Raw genomic sequence first — 24,293 nt, 5'->3', positions numbered from 1 at the left:
GCGTGTGTGCGAGTGTGTGAGTGTGTGTGAGTGTGTGAGTGTGTGTGAGTGTGTGTGTGTGAGTGTGTGAGTGTGTGTGTGTGTGAGTGTGTGTGTGTGTGTGTGTGTGTGTGTGTGTGTGTGTGTGTGTGTGTGTGCGTGTGTGTGTGCGTATGTGTGTGTGTGTGTGTGTGTTCGTGTGTGCGTGCGCCTCTTAAACGGGTGGGCCGATTTGAATGCTTTTTTTTTAATTTAAAGCAGGTTTTCTAGCGATGGTTCTTCAACATGTTTTATCAAAATCGGTTCAGCCGTTTTTGAGATATTGAACTTTGAAGCGACAAACTGGGCTTGTGAAGTGACGAAACACTGATAAAATAAATGGCAATAATCCACACCTAGCTTCCTGTTTTTATATCTCCATATCAGCGGGGCTACTCCAAAATTCGAAAATCGATGCTAATAATAATTTAATATGAGAGTGAGAGAGACGGGACAATACGAACTTCGATTTTCATATTTCGAAATAGGCCCAGTGACGCACTGGGTCGTTGTAGTCGTTTAGTCATGTTACACTTGCTGAGATAGAGACGCAGACTTGATCGCTGGCAATTTTCAATACAGTTGGAGAGTATTGTTTTGTAAATGCAATAGCCATCATCATCTATGGACGTAGGACGTCCATATGTCTCCCCAATAGCCCTGCAGTTGGTTTATGTGAATTAAAATGTTTGGAAAATTGTATGTAGATAAAAAAGAGCTTAGTGCTTTCGTGTGTATTATTTAAATAAACTAGTCGAGCGGTTAACAATCAAGTTACCAATTAAATTACTAATGATGACCCCAATGTTCCCTCCAACTCCTCCAAGAAGCTCATATTTTTCTTTTATTTTTCTTTTAGTGGTTCCGGGTGAAGGAAATTTATCTATGCATAGCAAAAGTCACGAATACATATTTTCTTTCTTTCTCTTTCCAATTTGAGCTCAAAATGCTTAGTTAATGCTTAGTGTTTAGTTAATACCTTTTTAGTTAGCTTAGTGAATGCAAAATGCTTAGTTAGTAGTTTGCTGATCATAATATCCTTCTAAGAAGAAGACGATTGATTTATAAACACACTGCATCACAAAAAAGTAGATATTATTTAGCGCATGTACCATGTTCTATTACTTAAGTCTCGTTTAATTCCACAAAGTAGACAGAGTACTTATACGTGAACGACTGGTGGTAGGTACTATTTGTGTAGGCGGTCTATCTAATCATTTATCCCAGGTGATATAAAATACACTCGTCACTTAATTCATTCGTCTTGCTTTGATCGAGTTCTGTAAATAGTGGCACAAGCTCCAGAATTGTTCAGATAATAACATGTAAGTAAATTAAAATAACCTTTTATATTGACACTAGTAGCAAGTGTCCATTTACTAGTTTATGCCCGTGGCTTTGCTCTCATGGAAAAACAAAGAACAGGAATATTCATTTTGCACTTTTTTCTATGATCCTCAAGTTTGCCAAGTGCCAACTCGTCAACATTATTGCATAGTTCATTATCCAGACTTTTTTATTTATTTCAACAAACATAATATAGTATAAAAAGAAACGATAACAATTATATAGATTAAAAAATATCTAAGCCCTGTATCTCTCCTACCCGGGGCATCGTGCCTAGTATGCTTGCGGCATTCCCTCGCTGCACGGCTAAGCTCAGCCTCTGGGCAAAAAAAGACCCGGCCCTGGGGTCGCCAGAGACGCCGACTAGTTTATCCGACACCTCGCGAACAAATTTTTTGGTGTCGGATGTCCACGGTCCTAAAGTTTCTAAAAACGTGAAAGTGGAGGAGTTGGGACTGTGGTCGAAATAGGAATTTAGACAAAATGGGGTATGAACGATATCAGAAGGTAGACGAGTTAGTAAGGTGGCGATTTAGGAATTGTAGGCTGACGACATAGCATCGTGGACGATTTAAGAACATGACGAAATGGGACTGTGGACGAAGTCATCCTGAGCCGAAATTTGGAGCACATATGTATGTCACAAGTTTCAATAAAATGAGCCAAATTTGACATGTTTATGTGAAATAGTTTTTGAGTTATGAGGGGATCAAAAGTGGCTCCAAATGGTTCGGATAAAATTACACACGGTGCTGCTCGCCAGTCTGTTAGCTTGAACTAGGCTTAACACGCTACCGCGTCTCTAGATTCCTCGCAACACATCCTCGCACATCTCTGGCGGAAATGGAGCCTAAGAACGTAGTGACTTAGAAGTGTAGGTACCACTAGACCAGCCTAACAAGTCATTTGTTATTGTTAAAAATTGCCGCGCTCCGGCCCAGACAGCTCCATTAAAGCAGCTAACGATAGCCGGGACCCTCGCAAACACTTTAGACGATTGTTGTGGACTCAATTATCTGTTCCAATTAGGTAAGATGACTTTTGTTTTTGGCAAGACTTCGTTAAATACTCGTCTTGTTTGGATACTTAAATAATTCTGCAAGATAATAAGCTTTGGCCTACCAAAATCGCAAAAGTACCTATACTTTTTTTAATATTTTGCGATACTATTGCTGATAATTCCGATAAATTAAAGAAATCTGGTATATATTATTTACTTTAACAGATTCGTATTTTTTGGGAGTTAGTTTTGACCCACTTCCAGTGATCAGATTGACTTGAAAGAGTGAACAAAAAACGGTCAGAGAAAAAAAATTGTATTAAACATGATTTTTTTAACATAATCTTATTATGTAAGTAAGTATTTAATTGCCAATCAAATACCAGACTTCTTATTTTACAGTCTTAAATAAAACACGACCAATAATAAATCTTACTAAACTCAACAAAAGTAACAACACAGTTCAGTTGAAGGAGTTCCAAATTAAGCGGGCTCTAGATACAAATTAGATTTTATTGCTTAACGGAATTGCGGTACAAAAACGGCTCATTACAAAAGAGTAATTATGTGAAAAGTTCGTTATGTGAACCGTAATTATGTATAAAGGTAAACTAGTTTCCGTACGCCATGGGTTAATAGCTAAAGTTTAAAACTAAAACGACTCATTTACCCTTAAATTAGTGTTACAACGGTGTAATTGTAATCTTTGACTAGGCTGTTAAATAATCTTTGGCACAATGTCATAATTAAGTTGTCCGTCGGTATGCCATGTAAAAGTATTGTGTCCGACATTAGTCATATGTAAAAAACAATGTAACAAAAGCAACTAAGAAAATTTAAACCAATAAAGAAAACCCAGGTCTTCAGCAATCCGTGCTGCGTGCTATAACACCTACACCACCGCTGGACACAGCACGGATTGCTGAGGGCCTGGGTTCGATTCCCAGCGCTGGTCTCTTTTTTCTGGTTTTTCTGTGCATCCATGTCTCAGTTTTCGATATGGTTTCACGGGATACCAGTAAAAGTAACAATAATTTGGAGTTGAAATAAAAAATACAAAAAGAATCCAAAAAACCAATCATAATTTGGGTGCTTAGTAGCGACATCTCTTGTCTGGGTGAGCGGTTAGTTCCGAAAGAATGTGAACATAGATGGCGCTAGTGCTGCTGCATATGTAGCGTAGTAGAAATAAGCAACCTGAAATATGTATGCATAGGAAAAAATCGTGTCTAGATTCCTGTCCAGCGGTGGTGTAGGGGTTATAGCACGCAGCACAGATTGCTGAGGATCTGGGTTCGATTCCCAGCGCTGGTCTCTTTTTCTGGTTTGTGCATCCATGTCTCAGTTTGTATTTTCGATATAATTTGCCCGTTCTTAATGTTAATATTGATTAAGAATTACTTGTAAATACCTAAGTATACTGTTTGCAACTACTTGAAATAAATATTTATAACTTTCTAGTCCATTAATAAATCACGTTTTTATCCCACTTCCCACTCCGCTTCTATATCCATTGACCTGCTCTTCCGCAGAGGCCAAGCTCTCGCTTCCGCTACCACCTACACTTCCACTAAAAATGCCAACCCTACTAAAAACCTTTTGCGAGCCCACGTCAAACTTTGTTCTTTGAATTTTCTTTATCCTCTTTTAGCTGAGGACGCTCAATGGTAAATAAGACCTTGCTCGCTCAAATCTCCCATGCTCTTTGTATCGAAAGTCAGACATCTTTCCACAGTAGGAATATAAAAAACAGTAAAGCTGCACTCACATTTATCCGTCATGTTGCATTTTGATGCTCTGTCTCTCTTTCTTTCTGTCTCTCTCTCTCTCTCTAGAGCTTGTGATGCGACACAACACAAGCCATCACAACACACTGCATATGATAAATGTACGCAACCATATAAAATGTGTGAAACCGATACCAACCGTTCTGATGCGTCACGACACAACACGACAGATAAATATGAATGGCTTAAAGCTCACCACACACAGACGACCCGCGCCCGTCGTCTGTGTGTGTTGAGCTAAAAAAGGTGTCTGACACGCCCGAAATAGGGTTCCGTAGCCACTACAAAAAATAACTAATATTTTTCTAAGGATTTCCTATTTTGTACGGAATATTCCAAGTTTAGGTATATTTTATACCTTAGGCTGCTATTTACTCTTAAACTACTAATAATTCTCAAGAAAACTTAACCGTTATAGTTTTCCTTGTAAGTTTGATATACTTATCATCATCCTGAATTTTTTTAAATATTTTCACCCACCGGTTTAAATTTTAGAGAGGGGGGGACGCTCGGTTTGAATGAAAAAGTTGAATATTTTGCAAAGAAATCACTAAATCGAAAAATCGTTTTAGCAACCCCCTGATAGTTTAAAAATACCTACTTATCCAACGATACCCCACAGTACAAGGTTAGATACTCGATCCCGTACTGTCAGCTAAATGCAAACTGTGTCACAGATTTACCACACGCACAGGGGACATTTGCATATAAAAGGCGATCTCCCAGGTCCCGCTAAGTACCTACCTACTTTGTTGATCGTTGTTTTGCCTCAGTGAAAGAGGTTTCTGATCTTTTTTGATTCCGGACACGATTATTTTCAGAATCGTAATCGTTTTTATTTTATTTGAACTCTTTGTGGAAAAGGTTTTTGATAAAAACTCAGCCCAGTTTGGGGCCAACTTTATACTGCATCATAAATATAAACTTTTACTTTGTATAATAAAATAGTATCTGGGATTGGGAGATTGAACTTCGCTCGGGGGAAAGTTCGAAGGCACGCGTTTTCTCAAAGATGAGACCAAATTAGATCAATTATCAAAATTATTGTTTCTATATATTACATATAATTATAAGAATTACTCGTTTAAAGATATAATTTTATCTGACTAAACTCGATTAAAAGAAACGTTTTCATTACGAGTGAGGCTCACGGTAGGTACTTTAATGTTCAAAATAAATATATTCAGTCTTTCTTAAAAAAAAACTTCCTTTTGCTTTCTATACTTTTGTTGCCTGTACCTGTATTGTCATTTAATAATGCTATCTATACCACATTTTAAGTCAATCCGCCCACGAGAAGTGCGTCAAATTTAACTTTCAAGACTTGATTGCACAGAGAAGAGACACTGGAACTGGTGAAACTAAATAAAAGTTCATTACAAAATTCTAAATCTGGGTCGAAATGAGTAAAACAAAGTCTTAATTTACGAACAAAGTAAATTAAAAGCTTGTTAACTCTTTTATTTAAGTGGCTAGGGATTTGTAACCCTCCTAAATGAGGAACTAGCACGAAAAGTAATATATTCAAGCTTTTTAAAGACACGAATTTAAAATTCCAAACCAAATTACAGTCGCGTGAAGTGGGGTCACCCTGTTTTGAGTTTCATATGAAAGGTTTTATAATTACGTATTTAATTAATAACTATACCCGACATACAGGTAAAAGCTACCTATTTATTTATGTGATATTCAAGATATTATTATCTATTCTCTATCTCTGTAGGTACAGTCACCTGCATTAATGTATGACAAAGGCCCTAGAAAAGAAATAGAGTCGTATCACATATTATTGCACGTTTTGCTGTGTCAGATATTGGCGTTGCTGACTGGAAAATACAATTTATAAGAGACGCTATACAAAGTTAATAAAGGGTAATATTATTAAAAGCATACAAAAATAACTAACGATTCTATCGAGGAACACGACATGTTATCCAACATTGTGATCAAACGTTTCTATAACCTCGTATGTTTGACAGTGCCCTATAGGTACTATTACATTTTAACCCAAACACAGCACAATTCAATGTCTAAGCGAGCTTTTATGATAATTTTATTCTGATTTAGATATGTACTTTTCTCATGAAACACAAGTGATAGATAACCATGACGTAAATATAATCGATTATTGATAAAATTAGTAAGGGGCCTTTTCACAAACCTTAACGATTTTGAAGCTGTATAATCAGGTCAGTACAGGTTTAACCGATTTTGATAAAAATCGTATGTGGCATTATTTATACATATGAACTTTCGAAGTTTAAAGTGATTTCCATAATCCCAGCAACTGTTACGTCACTCGCTCACTTTCCTTCATAACACAGGGTAACCTAAAAAAAAAAACCGCCGAAAAAACTCAAAAGAAAAAAAATAATACTTAATCCTTTTTTATTTATCCAGTCCACCTAGATCACTTTGGGAACCTCTGGGATAGACCTACCAAAGCATTTTACCCACGGTAAAACGAAGACGCAATCGCAATTATTAAGGAATTTAAGCACAAACTCACCAGTTATATGAACAGCAATTGCTGGTGGCATTACAAAAATGCCCACCAGCAGATCAGCAACCGCCAAGCTGGTGACGAAGCAGTTGGTGACCGTCCTCAACCGCTTGGTGGTAACCACAGCCGAAATGATCAAAGTATTACCGATCACAGTAACTACTATCAACAACATCAGTAGCACAACAACACTGTACTCAAACGTATCGTACACAGTCGAACCGCACTCACTATTGTTACTGCTGGCACACACATTTTGTACTATTTGATAAGTTGACTCGGTCGCATTTTCTTCGCCGTTTTCTATAAGTATGCTGAGTTCTGTGTTGTTCCATTGTACGAGGTTTTCGATGATTTCCAGGTCGGTTAGTGATATCATGGGTTTCAGCTGCTGTTTGACCGCATTTTCTGCAAAAAAAAAATTGGTCACAAGGGAAACAAGATTATTAAAATTGGGAGCCTGTATACGCAATTAAAATAACCTAACAAAACAACACTAAACACAGTAACTGAAAGTTGCGGCCTACTATTCGATATTAATTTTGTATTATTTCCCTCTAATGTATTTTTATGTGTACCTATCGAATATGACATGTGTAAATACATGTTTCTCTCTCTCCCTCTCTCTCTCTCAAACTTATTAAAGTTGAAAACCCTCAAACGTTATCATTTCAAAAAGTTAAATTTTTTTCTAACGGCTGGAGTGATTTTATTGAAACAGCTAATAACCACCACGAAAAGTCAACTTACTTTCACGGAAAAAAACCGTATTGAAATTGGGCCATCACATATGAGAGGAGGCATGTGTTTAGCAAAGGGACAGTTAAGGCCGGATGTAAAGATGATGTACCTAATTTTATGATTTAAATTTGGGTTTTGTTCCGCGTAGGTACCTAGATTTTAGAGAAGCTCGATATTTAGACACAGTTGCATGCGCCATGATCACGAGAATTTAAATCATTAAATTAATAATGTCCGCGATAGTCTAAAACATTTATTTTTAAGTTATGCTAGTATGTATTCTGTGTCACAAAAAAGCATGTAGTTAAAACAAGTTAATACCTTACATAGTTCTGCACTCACTGGTTTTTCCAACTGTTTTAACTTATATAAGCAAACGCAATACTAACTTTCATCTGCCTCTAAAGGTTGCAATATTCCGATCCAACATTTGCAATAAGACAGATGTTTTACTCGTCTACCCTCAGCTGAGATTGCAAAATAAGGAAAAAGGGTAGGGTAGGTTGTAGTGATGGGACGATTCCGTGTATGCAATAAAAATACTACATGGGTTCCTATTAGTGAGGCTAGTGCTTAGCGAAGGTCTAACCGTTTATGGGGAAGTGTTCAAAATGAAGAAGTGAAACACACACTTATCACCATACAGTATATTTACACCAACAGAATTACAGAAGAAATTAATAATAATATACAAAACGATGGGAAAACACAATAAACTGAATAGGATTTTCTATTTAGAAGAAAATGTCAGTCAGAAGACAGATGGTAAAAAACCCAAAAACGAACGTCTATATCCGCACATGCGCATAATGAATGATCAAAACGGAAGCGGAAATACAGTCGCCACACGTTAATTAAAATACGTTTTCTTATTGTTTAATAGTTATTAATTTCAAAGAAAATAATTCCGTAGCCAGGAAATAATTCCGATACCATTGACAATCCCTGACTAGTAAACAGCTGTATCTACTGCTTACTTCAGTTGTGCTAAATAGTTTACTAATGTTTCGGCGAAAATTATTACCTTCCAAACTATTTATCCAATATTTTTATTAAATGTTTATGGTCCTTGATGTCACTATTTCCCAACTCAAGTAGGTACACCGTACCTTAGACGTAGGTAATTAAAAAAAATATCACTAAAAAATCAGTTTTAACATAATCTTGTGTTGTGAATAAATGTTGAATTAAAAAAAAATAACAGAATTTTTTGTTTTAAGTAGCATCAATTAATTAGTTTTAACTTGCCCGATTATTATCAACGCAGGTTATTTCCAATTACTATTATTATGTAGGTAACTGTGTCCCATTATTGGGCAAAGGCGTTCCCTCTTGCTTCACATCCTCTTGACTGAAATTTGAATTTTTTGTGGACACTGATACCGAATATCGGGCAAGTATGAAATATGTGCCTGTCTTTCAGATTATTCGATCCGATATCAGATCATGTTTCAGTCAGTTTCAGTGTCTACTTCTGGGCAAATGCCTCCCATCTTGATTCCACAAAAATTTCAAATTTCAATCAAGAGATGTGAAGCAAGAGGAAACTACGCCTTTGCTCATCAGTGACGTCTTATTTTACAGCAAAAGCCGTATTCCCCGTCTTTTACAACACCGGTAAAATAAATTCCCGTATTTCCGTGCTACTTTGGAACCCAGATACAGCGTGATTGGGTATCGGGATTTATTTGGAATAGGATGCTTTTATATATGAGGTCAATCTACCGAAGACTCCAGGTATAAGGGTTAAGGGGGGAGGGTTCGAGTCGTGTTGCTCCTAGGAAGAAGGGCTACGAATTAGCCCGAAATATGTTGAGCTAAACTCGATTTAAGACGTGAGTTATCCGGTACAATATCATTTAATATAACGGTTACGTAAAACAAAGGTGTGAATCCAAACAAATACGAGACCTATAGTTTAAATAATTTATTGAATCTTGCGTTACTTTGCGGAGGTCCATATCAATGACCTGAAAAAGTTACTTTGCTCACCCGCGACCTTATGATATCTATGTTTATGCAAGAAATGTGTAATCTTGCAGTTCCTCACCTCCGCACTTTAAGAACACACAAATCACACAAACCCATCTATCACCACCACCACACTACACTGACAATGTTAGATTAACACTGGTAGCATGGTGAACGGTTGTGTTGCTCTGAAGATGAGCTCTGGTTGAAATCGAAACGCGTCAGCGTAGTGTAGTGGTTGTTATAGAGATATAGGGTTTGTGTGGTTTGTGTTGTGTGTGCTCTTACAGTGCGGAGGTGGAAGAACAGCATGAACACATTTCTTGCATAAGCGTAGCTATTATGAGCAAAGTAGGTAATTGTCTCCCATGTGGTGTCGGGTTTGAATTATACCTCTCCATTTCTTCCGTGGATGTCGTAAGAGGCGACCGAGGATATAGGTTAAGGTAGGTATACCGTAGGCGATAGGCTAGCAACCTGTCACTATTGTACCGTTTTTGTCACACTTAAAACCTAAAATTGCTAAAAGAGGCTCCGAAGCGGCCACATCTCGTGTGCTCGCCTACCCCATTTGGGCATACAGGCGTGATGGTTGTGTGTTGTGTAATTGTTTCAGTTTATACCTATTTTAAACGCATAAACTTAATATTACTAGCGTAAAACGTGAATTTAATGGAGAGAAGCGAGACCCATATTATAATCCTACTTTCTCTCTCTCTTCTTCAACCATTATCCTCCCAATGCTGAGTATAGATCTCTTCCAATGCACGCTATTCCGTTTGGTCTTGGGCTGGCCATATATGCCGTAGACAGGACCACAGGTGGAGTAAACGGGTGCTTGAGTGGAGGGCAAGAATGGGACACAGAAATGTGGGCAGACAATCGATGATGATTGTTAGAGTGGCTGGGAAGAACTAGATGCGAAGGGTACAATCCTACTTTAGACTTAAGTAAAAGGTTGGGTTCTCTGTTCGTGTGTGTTTGTTAGCTACAGCTCCGGCACAACGTTAAATATCAACATCATCAACACCTCAGCTTATTTTGTTTTTTTTTAGCATTAGAAAGAAGGTAAGCGATCTTGACGTGTCCTTTTATTGAAAAACACTTTTGAAAAATAAGTTACAGTAAATTATGTAACAAATAGCAAGGATATAGTGATCATTTATTTACATGCTTTTGGTATCATAAGTAATAGTTACTGTTCCGTAGTCAACTAGGAACCCTTATAAACTATAAGGGTCCCTACAGACGGACAGACATGGCGAGTTATGTCTGTCCGTCTGTCTGTCTGTCTGTCCGCGGCTAAGCTCGAGACCGTTAGTACTAAAAAGCTGTAATTTAGCATCAATATATGTAGATATCGGTTACGCCGACAGTGATAAAATAAAAAACAATAATAAAACATTTTTTCGGGTACCCCCCATACGTCTTAGCGACGTGTTTGCGAAATATTCAACGTTAAAGTAAACATTTTCATTAAAATCCTCTAAAATCCAAATTGTTGGATGGAATATACATTTGAAAAAAATCAGGATGGTACCACAAAACAAGTAATATAGTGTAGGTTACTTGTATTGTGGTAGGTAAGTAGGTCAAATATACAAGTTAAATTATAACGGTTAAGATTGCTTGAGAATTATTAGTAGTTTAAGAGTAAATAGCAGCCTAAACCTAAACTTGGAAGATTCCGTACACAATGCGAAATTATATCTTGGGCGTGTTCGACACGCTCTTGGCCGGGTTTTTAGAAACGTTTTTCAATAAAAAGACTCGTCAAGTCTGTTTAACCTTTTTCTAATGCTGAAAAAATGAAGTATAGCCCACGGCAGACCACAGGCCTCCTACCTATCAGAATGAGAGAACTTGGGCCATTAGTTCCCACGCGGGCCCAGTACGGATTGGGGAATTCACAAGCAACAAAAAAATTCTCCGCAGGTGTGCTAACCAGGTTTCCTCACGACGTTTTCCTTCACCGTTAAGCTTATGCTAAATCTAAAATGTAATTTCGCACTTAAAACCCGAAAAATTTCGAAGTGCGAGGCCGGGCTCAAACCTCCGATCTTCTGCTTAGGTCGCAGGTCAAACGACGAGTGATTTACGAGTAAAGAAAGATCACTAAAGTTGAAAGAAAACATTCCACGATTTCGTTTTGGGAACTCAATGTCCAAACATAAAGGTTTACGTAAGCGTTGCTGAAAAGAAGAATTTCCCGAACGAAATACCGCTTATCAAAAGCCTTCTAAGTCTCAAGCTACCTGTTTTCTTAAAAATATCGAGTCTAAAAATACACAAGTTGCTTAACAGTATTTAGTCTGCATTTCTACCAGAATGTGCTAGCGATAATACGTTGCGAGGATTGTGTTTGTCATCCTACTAATCCTACTAATATTATAAATGAGAATGTTTGTGAGTGAGTGAGTGAGTGAGTATGTTTGTTACTTCTTAACGCTGAAACGGCTGGACGGGTTTGAATGAAATTTTGTGAAAAGTTAGCATATGACCTGGATTAAAACATTGGATACTTTTTATTGCGATGTTCCACGGATAAAATGTCGACCTAAAACCGCTGGGCTTACAGTCATGAAATTTGGTATGTAGATAGCTGGACATCTGAAATAACATATAGGTTACTTTTATCCCGATGTTCCCACGAGACAGGGATAAAATGTCGAACTAATAACCGCTGGGCTTAGAGTCATGACATTTGTCATGGGTGTTTTAATTTAACGTCAATGAAAACCATGATGTAATTTTACGGAATTCCCACGGGAATTTAATAAAATCCCGGACTTTCAATTCAACTGCTGTATCTAATGATTTACGCGTGCGAAGCCGCGGGTAAATGCTAGTAATATTATAAATGCGAAAGTTTGTGAGTGAGTGAGTATGTTTGTAGCTCCTTCACGCTGAAACGGCTGGATGGATTTGGATGAAATTTGGTATGTAGATAGCTGGACAGGGGAATAAAACATAGGCAACTTTTTATTCCGATATTCCCACGGATACTTATATATGTGTATATATATATATATATTTTGGTATAAAAATAAAACTGCTATTGTACCAATAACCCTGTTTTGTGCATGTGCTGATCGGTTGATTATTTAAAATGTATCCATCCATACTAATGTTATAAATGCGAAAGTGTGTGTGTTTGTGTGTATGTTTGTCCGTCTTTCACGTCGAAACGGAGCGACGGATCGACGTGATTTTTGGCAAAGATAGTTTATGGGTCAGAGAGTGACATAGGCTACTATTTATCCCGGAAAAATGCACAGTTCCCGCGATAACCGAATTCTACGCGGGCGAAGCCGCGGGCAAAAGCTAGTTATTTTGTATTTTACATTGTACGTCCGAGAAGGACAAACTGTTGAGACTTATTTCAAGCTACCATTGTAAAAACACAGTTATACGATAAAGCTTATTTCTATTTCTATTTCTATTTCTATGAACGACAACTCGCCATTTGCATCCACCGGTTAACATCCTAATGTCCAACAGTTGGCTCCCTTTGATAATGATATAAAATTACAGAAATCTTGGAATTGTGATTAACATTTAGATAGACGCAAACTGCTTAGTAGGTTTACTTCAGATCTATTTCGATACTTAATCACAACTAAACAAGTAATCTATTTATTCGTGATAAAAAAGGTGAAAAAGTAGGAAATACAAAAATAAACAATAATAAGTACCTACTGAATACAAAAAAAAAACAATAAAATTATATATAAAAAAAAAACACAAAATAAACTATATTTATTGAATCAGGCGTTACTTTGCGGAGGTCCATATCAATGAACTAAAAGAATTTCCTTCAAGCAAGGAAATCATTCATTAAACTATATTTATTGTAAAATTATCTCCACGTTTCACACCTTGCCGGTCACGTCGGTGGGAATCGCGAAGTTTGTAACATTATGAAGGTATAATATTGTTATAAAATATTTTTGGTCCAATTTATATCTCGCCTGCTTTTTTATACTTTGTTATTGTTATCCAATCTAAATATAACTTATAAATTCAAATAGGTATTATAAATAGGTATTTGCTTTCCGCTGCCATTTTAAATTCTAAGGCGATTTCGTGAGAGCATTTGCTTTGTTCTGCGTAAGCCTCTTTACGTAATTCAAGGAACGGGCTATTTTCAATATACATAATTCACTTTAAAATGTTTGTCATCATCACCATCAGCTGGAAGACGTCCTCTTTTCAACCCCGGACGCAAAAAGAGGGGTGTTATAAGTTTGACCGCTATGCGTGTCTGTGTGTCTGTCTGTCTGTAGCTCTTAAATGGGTGGACCGATTTTAATGATGTTTTTTTATTTGATAGCAGGTTTTTTAGCGATTGTTCTTAGACATGTTTTATAAAAATCGATTCAGCCGTTTTTGAGATATTGAACTTCGAAGTGACAGAGTCGGGGGTTTTCCAACTTTTTACCCGACTGCCCGAAGGAGGGTTATGTTTTTCCACGCATATGTATGTTTATAGGTATTTTAAAATTCTTATATTTGTCTGATTTATATATATATCTATATATTATATATAATATATAGTTTTTTTTCTTTTCCCGCAATAATTACGCGTTCAGTTACGTGGGTGCACACTCACCGGGGTTCAGCTGAAAACCAGCGCTGCAGCTCTGGTTACAGGCACATGCTGAGCTGAGTCCTTTTGGCATCACACTACAGCACAATGTCTCTTATTTTCCTCTCTTCTCCTATTTATGTTTTTACTGTGTTTTTTTTGTGATGTAGTGTGTTTTTCTTGTCAATAACGGTTGTGAGTTTGAGTTTGAGTTTGAGTTTGTTTTTGTTGGTTAGGTTATGAATAAAGGCCTTCCACTTGGAACGTCACGAACGTCAACTCGTCACTCCCATTTATCCGTCCGTATAATTCGATCAATCCGAATAAGAATCCGATTAATAACAAAAAACGGCCAAGTGCGAGTCGGACTCGCGCACGAAGGGTTCCGTACTATCTATACCTACAACATTGGACATTAGCAAAAAAAGGTAAAGAAAAACAAGTGTGTTGTATGGGAGCCCACCTTAAATATTTATTTTATTTTAATTTGTTTTTTTTTTAATTATACGACTTAATATTCTATGAATATTTCAAGCGTCTACCTGTTGCCTTTATTAATATCCACAGTTAATATCGAACAAAAAACAGCAAAAAAAAAACACGTTTATTGTATGGGAGCCCCCCTTAAATATTTATTTATTTTATTAAGTTGATTTTATTTGTTTATTAAAATTTTAGTTGACATTGTTATAAATAAATAAATTTTAAGTATTCATTTAAAAAAATATACTTATCATGTTTTTTTATTCTGTTTTTAGTATTTGTTGTTCCTATAGCGGCCCTAATCTGTGAAAATTTCAAGTGCCTACGGCTCATGAGATAGAGGCCTGTGACAGACGGACGGACAGACAGATAGACAGACAGACATACAGCGGTTGGCACCCTTTGGGTACGGAACCCTAAACATATATAATAATCACATTTAAATCTAACTATCACTATGATAAGCCTTTTCAACTGTGTTACTAACACAATGATCCAAGTTCGTCGAAAATAAAATTATTATTATTATTAAGTATATAAGTTTAATAGACGATTTGCAATTTTACGATTATGCGTGTAATTCGAAAGTTTAAAATTGTTTGTTTCATTTTCACTCCTAGAGTATAGAAGAGATATGGAATTTAAAATTCAAACTAAGAATCGATTTGATCCAATCTCTCATTTCTTTTCGTGTTGAAGTGAAACTGACAAATCAAAGTGAAGTTCAAATCTTTCTAATGAGGGCTATCGCGTATGAATTCGCCACTAGAGGCGCTAGTGTAGCGTGAGGTCTCCGAAATGTCAAATCTCATAGTTTTTGGGTGAGCTACGCGGGTTTATTTGTAATGAGAATAATTTTGTGAATATTTTGCAATATCTGAAATTAATTATGGCAAATATGCGTTCCGGGGCAATGAATGTCTGTTTTTTGAGACAGTTTTGTCTTTCGGAAACCTTTGTCCTCCCTTTTTTCCGAACAAAACGGGGATTATGCGACACTGTGGCATGCTCGATATTTTTATGGTACGGTTTTAAGGTGTATTAAATATGATTTTAATCTAAACTTTGTTTTCACGCCCGTAATAACAGACTTTGAAAGCCATACTTAAAAACCTCACACAACAGTGCGCCATCTAGTGAGAAAAAAACGATAGCCCTCATTCAGAGAGTAGACTCAGCACTGTCTTCAGCATTTAAACATTTTAATAAGATACTCGTACCTTTGTTTCACGCATAATAGCAAAACCTGTCTGAGATACTGAGGATATTAATCGTCCCCGTAGAGCGTTGTATAATTGAGCCAAAAATAATTAAATTCAGTTAAACTGAACTTATTGAGTTATAAATAGAAGAATCTTAGGAGGATTATGCAACTTTGTTTATTTCTTTTAATGAAAAGAGTGATAGAATTAAAGTTTCAGGCTTAATATAACGACGAACGTTATTAAATCAGTTCTAATTGTAACTTATTAAGTTATTTGATTACAACTTGTAGAACGAGTTTAGATGAGTGAGCAATTTATTTCACTTTAACTTAGATGTAGCTTTGAAAACATTCTAATTGAGTTATTTGTTTAAGTTTGATGCTTTTATTTAAGTTAAATTGCTACTGAGGTAAAATATCATAAAATACAACTAAAAGGCTAACATTTAAAATAAGCTGAACTAAAGCTACAAAGTAAAAAAGTCGTCTAGATTTTCTGCTGCAAGCATCGACCTAATAAAATTCGCGAAATCGCGATATTAATTTGCGGATGCCCATGACACTTAACGGAGTTTTTTTGCAATTTGGCCGCGCCACCTGACGGTAAGTTTTAAATAGGTACTTGTGGCACTGACACCCGAAGGGTTAAAGAACTATGATTTTCATGCACCAATGTTAGATAGTGATACTTACTTAAGCATAGGTTTTTTTATTTATTTAATTCTGCAGACTGAACTTAGGTCATAATTCAGTGCCTCCAGTGAAAAGGAAATTATTAACTCAAAATCGCTGCTTTTCAGTAGAGGCAACCAACCTTTCTTTCGTCGTTTTTGGGTCTTTACCGTTTAATATTAGATTTTTTGATGGTTTTAGGCTTTAGGTATAGGTTATAGCTTTCATTTAATGGATATTGTTTTAACATTAAGTTATTCTATACATTTTTTTTCCTTTTTTTTCGAGTTATCCCCTTAGTCACAAAAGCATAACGGTATAACATGTATTGAGTTATTCAATTCTGTGATACCTTAACATAAGATGACTTATTCCCTTACTACGACTGTTATAACAACACTTATTCTACCCAACTTATGCCTTTATATACACCGTGCTTTAAGGGAATAGTCCCGTTAGTTCTATTTATATCCACAATGTTAGGGAACAACATAAGTTGTGTCTTTTTGTAAAAAAAATAACTGCAGCCGCGTCTTTAGGTTGGATGTTATTTTTTAGTTAAAAGCACTTGTACCTTTAGACTGATAAAAAACTGCAGATAAGTAGAAATATGTCTTTAGAAACGGTGAGTTATGCCCATAGCGTAATCGAAAAAATTGGGTTAGGGGTATTTGCATCTATGTACCTTACGGATAGATGTCGATGGTTAGGGGATAGCTAGAGATATGTCCTTTTTTCACAATATGTAACCAAACACGTTGAATCCAATGGTCTCATAAAAACATAAAGGCATAATTCGTCTTCTTCCCCTTTTCACTGGAGACACTGAATTATTTTTCTCCATGTACCACACAGCGGTTTTAAATAACTTCTGACAACTAATTTTGTACAAGGAAATTTCGTTACATATTAAACATGTCTTTGTTCTGCATAAATATAACGACGCACGTCTTAATTACTACGCTTTATTAATCGTATGACATCTTAAGCCTCCAGGGAGGCTACTACGAAATTCGAAAATCAAAATTCGTGTCGTACCCGTCTCTCTCACTCACGTATTAAATAATGAAAGCGTCAGCGGGACGGTACGATACGAACTTCAATTTTAGAATTTCGGAGTTGCCCCCCCTGGAGTCGAATAGTTAAGAGCTTTAACGAAATAATAGCATTTAAGTGGCTCGAAACACTAAAAGGGGTGAAAATTGAAAGGCTTAATTTGAATTATTATACGAGATGTTACAAGATTAATTCTGAATATTTTAGCCAGCCGTGGCTGGATAACAAGAGCGTGTCGGACACGCCCAAGATAGGGTTCCGTAGCTATTAGGAAAAAATCAAGTCAATAAATAAATAAAATAAATAAATATCTCGGGACAATTAACACCAATTGACCTAGTCCCAAAGTAAGCTTAGCAAAGCTTGTGTTATGGGTACTAAGCAACGGATAAATATGATTATATAGATAGATACATACTTAAATACATATTAAACACTCAAGACCCGAGAACAAACATTCGTATTTTTCATACAAATATCTGCCCCGGCCGGGAATCGAACCCGGGACCTCAAGCTTCGTAGTCAGGTTCTCTAACCACTTAGCCATCCGGTTGTCTTTATTTATTTCCAGTTTTTTGCAGTATTCAAAATTGTAAGTACTAATTAATTACTAAATTATACGTTTCAATTCAACTCACGATTATAAAGCCGAGTTTAAGTTGTCTTGCAAGAAAAATCGTGCAAGTTGCATTACATTGCGGCGCTCGATTGGCCACTACAAACTCGTTTGGTTTTACGGCCTCGCAATGTAATGCAACTTGCACGATTTTTCTTGCAAGTCTAAACTCCTCGGCTTAAGACTGCAACGGTCCATCTAGTTTTGATCTTTTCGGATGATCTTTTTCGTGATTTTTTTCTTTTTTCTTCATTTGACATAAATTCTATGTACATAAGTATGATGTAGATATAAATATCTCAATATAATTTTACCAGTATCGTTAAATAAACAGGCACAAGCATAAGTAACAAATAAAAAAAAACAATAAAAAATTACTCATGCAATATTTTACACAAGGCATTATTCAAAAAAATCATTAATTAATTTAACACTGCTTAGCAATCTCCCTTCTTATTTATTTGAGATCCCCCTGATGGAACAAAACTGTTTATCATACTTAATCATCATAATATCAGTCATAGGACGTATTTCTATTGTTTCTTAAAACCACATTCCCCGCAGCACATCCACGCACATCCCTGGAGAATTAGGTGAAGTTTTTAAAACTTTAAATGCCGTGGTTATATTAATTTACTTCGTTTAGCCGAGTTTCCTTCGTTCGTTATTGCTTAGAAAACAAATACCTTGTGTTTCGTTTTAGGTGATTAAATTAATCAACGGATTAATAATGATTAATGGAGGATCTTGAATCGTAAATCATGGTTTACATGATTTACTGATTTAATTTTTGGTACGCTTACTCAGTTAAATTTAATCTAATATACTTGGGCGTATCTTTATGTTGTTTTACGAAATCTAATAAGATGTTAAAAATTACATTTAAAAGAGTTAAATTGTGAAAAAAATGAACTTGAACCTCTCTTATCTGAGTCGTTTCTGCTTAGATCGGTCTTGCTCGCTCGCCTCACTCGCTCGGCCGCTTGCGTGCCGCTCCGTACATATGTTATGGCATAAAATATTATGGATTATGAACATTTTAGGAAGTAATGATTAGGAAATTTTAACCAACATGGAAAAAAAGGAATTCTTTGACCAAGAATATTCATAGTCTCAGGAATATTGTTTAAATCCAAATAATTTTTTTCTTTAAGTAAGATAATAGTTTTAACCCAAGACAATATTTGTCTTCATCCAATACAATATGGCGTCCGGCTATACCTATACAAAATATTATGGTCTGGACCAAGGGTATAATATTGTCTTAATCTAAGACAATACCCCCCGGCTCGCACCTCTGAGTTTTTTCGAAATTCATGTGCGGAATTTATATTTGAAATTTACCACGAGCTTTACGGTGAAGGAAAACATCATGAGGAACCTTGCACAAACCTGCGAAGCAATTCATATGTTGTGTGAAGTTCCAATACGCACTGGCCCGCGTGGAACTACTGCCCAAGCCCTCTCATTCTGAGGGGAGGCCTGGCCCTGCAGTGGGACGTATATAGGCTGGCTGATATGATGATGATAATCTAAGACATCCTTTTTTTCCGTGAAGGTTTAGCAAATAATTAGTTATGATAATTTATATATGTACGTACCTACGTTAGCATCAAAAGTAGCTGGTTACTTTTGTACTTTGTCGTTTTACAGCCACGTATTTAGCGCCATACAAGATTGACAAAAGTGTTAATGTGACAGAGTAAATAAGTAACCAGCTACTTTTGATGCTGACCGTACCTAACGTTGGTTAGGTGTAACGAAATTTTCACAAATTATAATGTTCTTAGGTATAATGGACGGATCCCGACTCTTTTTTTTACATAAAAACTGGCCGTGATTGACCCCTACTATCTCAAGATTAAGATTGGTTTTTTGGAATCTTTTTGTATTTTTTATTTCAATTCCAAATTTTTACTTTAGGCCTATGTCCAGCAGTGGACGAACATAGGCTGATGATGATGATGATAAACAAAACCAAGCCAAGAAGAAATTTCAAAGGAGCATCCAATAAAATAAAGCCAGTATAAAGACCCGTATCACTTCTTTCTAGACAGCGATGTTGCTAAACTGTGTCCTAAACACACATTAATCTATTACTAGGGTCAACTACGTCATTCAGAGTAATATCCCGACAGAAACGTGCTGAGGGTTCCGTAGCCAAATTACAAATAAGAAAACCTCTACAGTCTATCAAGGATTGTTCCTTTTGACGCATCATGTCAAATATGCAGAATATCAGATTCTCAAAATATCAGATTCTCAAAATGTCAGATTCTCAAATTGTCAGATTATTAATTTGTCAGATTCTCATAATGGCATATCTAAACGCCAGATTCTTCCGTTTCTTTCCTTTACATACATTTTATTCGGTGACGTCAAACGCCCTCTCTTTAAGTCTACTTAAGATGCACGCTCTTTTATCATGTACAGTCGAACCATTTAATTCCTGAACCACCGTAGAACGTTCTCACAATAAGTGTTATCATAGTTAATGCCCTTGTCAAGCAATGCGATGTCACTATGACTTTTTCTACGATAAACGGACTACAAAAAACCATGAAAATAATTTTCTACCAGTCTGAAGTCGGTTGCTCATCACGATCCAGCAGGAGTGGACCTATAGGCGCCTACCTCACCTACGCGCTACATATTAGGCTTCAATCACTCCTGCTGGCTCGTGCTGAGCACCGACTTCAGACTGCTACAAAATATTTTCATGGCTTTTTGTAGTCGGTTCAATTTTTGTTATAATTTTTTTTTCACCCTTTTAGTGTACATAATCTAAGATACAATAGTTTAATGTCAACTACTCGTCACTTTTTACAAAAGATTGCTTTTTCCGATGCAGAGACTTTCATTATTAAAAAGTCCTGGTGCTTCACCAACCATTCCATTTCACCATATGCATTACGAGGAGCATAAATTGCTTAGCAACTCTGTTAAAGTAATTGAAATTCAATCCGTGAAATACTTGTTATTGAGTAGTAACTTCGATGGTCAACTGTGGTCTTCATCATCAGTTCCACTTCACCAAATGATGATTTTCAATAGCAAATGCACGAGTTACTACTAATATATCAAAATTACCACAGGTGTCCCTACAACATTTGAAGAGTTCCCTCGATTTCCTTAGGATCCAATCATCAGATCCTGATTTGATGCTTATGGGACCAAATTGAAAGCATTTTTTTTCAAATTGGTTGGTTCATAATGACGGAGTTCTGAGGTAACAAATATAAACCTACTTTGTATTAATATATCTTTTAGACGTGTATATATTATGTACGGTTACTTTTACTCATGATTTCTTTTATTGTTCTATATTCTACTGTAAATTTTACCACCTGCTGTAGGTAATCTAGCCTTTACGAGTGTATGTTTCTGTTTAAAAAGTTTAACTGGAAAAGATCCCTTATTAGGGATAAGTTAACCTTTGTAATTTTTCCATTAGGTACTTTATTTTTAATTTTTATGTGCAATAAACATATGTCTTATATTTTTTTACATCATGGCGTCTTAGAGTAGTGTCGTAACCATTTTAATTCGACTACTGAACCCGTTATTAGTCGTAGTCCGACATGCAATTGGCCCGGTTTTTTTTAGAACAAATCACCTGGCTCTTTGAAGCGAAACGTGAGGAGGGTGAAATTATACAATTCACTAAGTATACCAGGTAAAATAGGACAAGATTTTTTTTTTATTTGGCTGGATGGCAAACAAGCAAGTGGGTCTCCTGATGGTAAGAGATCACCATCGCCCATAAACATCTGCAACACCAGGGGTATTGCAGATGCGTTGCCAACCTAGAGGCCTAAGATGGGATACCTCACGTGCCAGTAATTTCACCGGCTGTCTTACTCTTCACGCCGAAACACAAAAATGCAAGCACTGCTGCTTCACGGCAGGATTAGCGAGCAAGATGGTGGTAGCAATCCGGGCGGACCTTGCACAAGGTTCTACCACCTGCAAACAATGAACATGATGAGATGGGAACAATTTTGCGCCTTTTAGGGTTCCGTAGCCCAAATGGCAAAAAGGATCCTTGTTTTTAGTTATTATTTATTTCTAATAACATTACATTATTTACATTCATCATTACAGTTACCCAATACGATAGTATAGTTGCGCTATGTCTGTGTGTCTGTCAGTCTGTGCGGCCGCGGCTTTGCCTAGAGCAGGGGTGGCCAATGGCCAGCCGGTCGATGGCGATCGACCGGTCGTTCGCGACTATTAATCCAGTCGATCGTGGCCAAGGCAAAAAATATATATACGTAGAACAGACCATGCGCATCGTAATCACCAAAGAAGTATAATATTCAATTAGTAGAGTCTCAGACGGCTGTGAAGCGGAAGAAGTATGCCCCGTTGGGTTCGGGGTAGGTATAATATTCGTTCACTTGGCGGTGGAGACGGCGGGCTGCTGGGGAGCGATGCAAAGCTTTTGTGGGTGATTTTGGCAGTTGACTCAGGCAAAAAGGGGAGGACCCTCGCTCCGAGTCATTTCTGGTGCAAAGGCTGTCCAACGCTATCCAACGTGGAAATGCCGCGTGCAATAGAAACAATCAATCAAACGAACAATAAAATTAAATATACAATTAAAATTTCACTTCACAAAACTGTGAACAATGTCAACAAAACAAAAACAAGAGTACAAAACAAGATACAGTCACCAGCAATATCTGCCACTTTGGAGCGTGCAAAAATATCTGACTCGTCCTTCCGGCCCTAGCAATAGAGCCGTATGAGATATTATGCACGCTTGTTGTGTCAGATATTGGTGCTGGTGACTGTACATAAAACAAAAATGAAATGCATTGTACTTACTCGTTCAATTAGTTAGGTCACTGTGCTATCCACCACTAACACAGTAATTTATATCGTCACATGCAAATTTCTAAACACATTGAAATAAATTTCTCGAAAAAAAGGACGTCGTTACATGTGAAAAATGACTTAAAAATGGCGTCGTTCACGCCCCATTTAACTGGATATTTGCATACCCGGAAACAGTAAACAGATTAAAAACAAAAGCCTATCTCTCGTCATCCGGATTATCCACATGATCATTATATCCATGAGCATTGATAACCGGACATTTGGCTTTTGGACTGTAGATTAAAAGCACCAAGGTGTACCATAACAAGATTTATGTATATAGTAACTGAAACTTTTGTCCTTTTTTTTGAAGAGAGACGGAAAATATTAGGATTTAGAGGTTAAGTTTCCTATTCCTTTTAGTTTCTTTGTAATTCCATTGTTTATAAGAATAAGAATTTTATTCGCACTTCGCAATATATAAATAAAAAAATAGTTGACAGGGTAAGAATAGGAAAAAAAGCAAGATTATATATTTTTAACCGACTTCGAAAAAAGAGGAGTGTGGAGAAGTGTGGCACATAGTTCAACAGCTCTTTTGAAAAGATAGTAAGGTTTCTCAAAAAAATTTCTGATTAAGTGAAGCTTACCGTAAATAATCGCTGCCAGTAGCAAAAATTGTGTCCCCCATCCTCTATCTTGTAAACCGTTTGTCAAAAAATTGAAAAATATGGAAAGTAACGCTTAATAAATACTTTCAACGAAAATTTGTTTCAACATGATCGGATATACCGTTTTGAGTTATTGCCGAAAACTGCGCTTCTCAACAAAAGACGTAAGTGTCGTGAAGATGCCGCTCTTTTTCTGGTACTTAATAATTGATTTTAAGACTGTAGTAAGTGTTTTAAGTGTATATAACGCATAATTTATAATATTACTTATTTTTTCGTAATGGCTACGGAACCCTATTTTGGGCGTGTCCCAACACGCTCCTGGCCGTTTTTTTTTTAATCTACTGGATGGCAAATGAGCAAGTGGGTCTCCTGATGGTAAGAGATCACCACCGCGCAAAAACGTTTGCAACACAAAATAATCAAGGAACTATAATTATATAGTGTGAGCCACATTTTAGTCGTGTGTGGGAAAAACTTGCGCTAAAGAGGACGGTGCTTGTCATTTTTACGTCATGTTTGGAAAGCCATACAAAATTGTGGTCCGACTGCAAGCGACTTGTCGCTAAAGTAATCACTTATTTATGACGTTGACTAAACAAGGTGAAACAAAAGCAACGTCACTTATATTACTGGAGCAATTTTTGATACAAAGTGCTACTACTTTAAGTTTTTTACAAAATATATTTGAAACTAAATATAAATTGTGTTTATTTGAAAATTGCCACTGACTATGCGACATGATGTAGAAAATCATAGTTAATGGCGTACTTAAGAATGTAATATTATACGTCGGAGATAAAAAAGTGATAAAAATC

The 24,293-nt window shown here is 36.5% G+C and overlaps 1 protein-coding gene across 4 annotated transcripts in view; it reads right to left on the bottom strand.

The window, feature by feature from the left end:
- Positions 1 to 24,293, bottom strand: part of LOC141442455 (probable G-protein coupled receptor No18) — a gene marked incomplete at its 3' end in the record, with an annotated part of 67,478 nt that overhangs the window by 5,993 nt on the left and 37,192 nt on the right. Inside the window, 2 exon segments of one of the 4 annotated variants that reach the window (XM_074107456.1) lie at positions 6,662 to 7,063; positions 7,786 to 7,848. In XM_074107456.1, coding sequence (XP_073963557.1) covers positions 6,662 to 7,034 — 373 coding nt within the window. 4 annotated transcript variants of the gene reach the window in all.

Source organism: Choristoneura fumiferana, chromosome 25 (genome assembly GCF_025370935.1).
Source record: "Choristoneura fumiferana chromosome 25, NRCan_CFum_1, whole genome shotgun sequence".
NCBI classification, from domain to species: domain Eukaryota; kingdom Metazoa; phylum Arthropoda; class Insecta; order Lepidoptera; family Tortricidae; genus Choristoneura; species Choristoneura fumiferana.
Note: the sequence above shows the minus strand (reverse complement) of the source record. Positions and strands in the feature narration are given on the sequence as shown.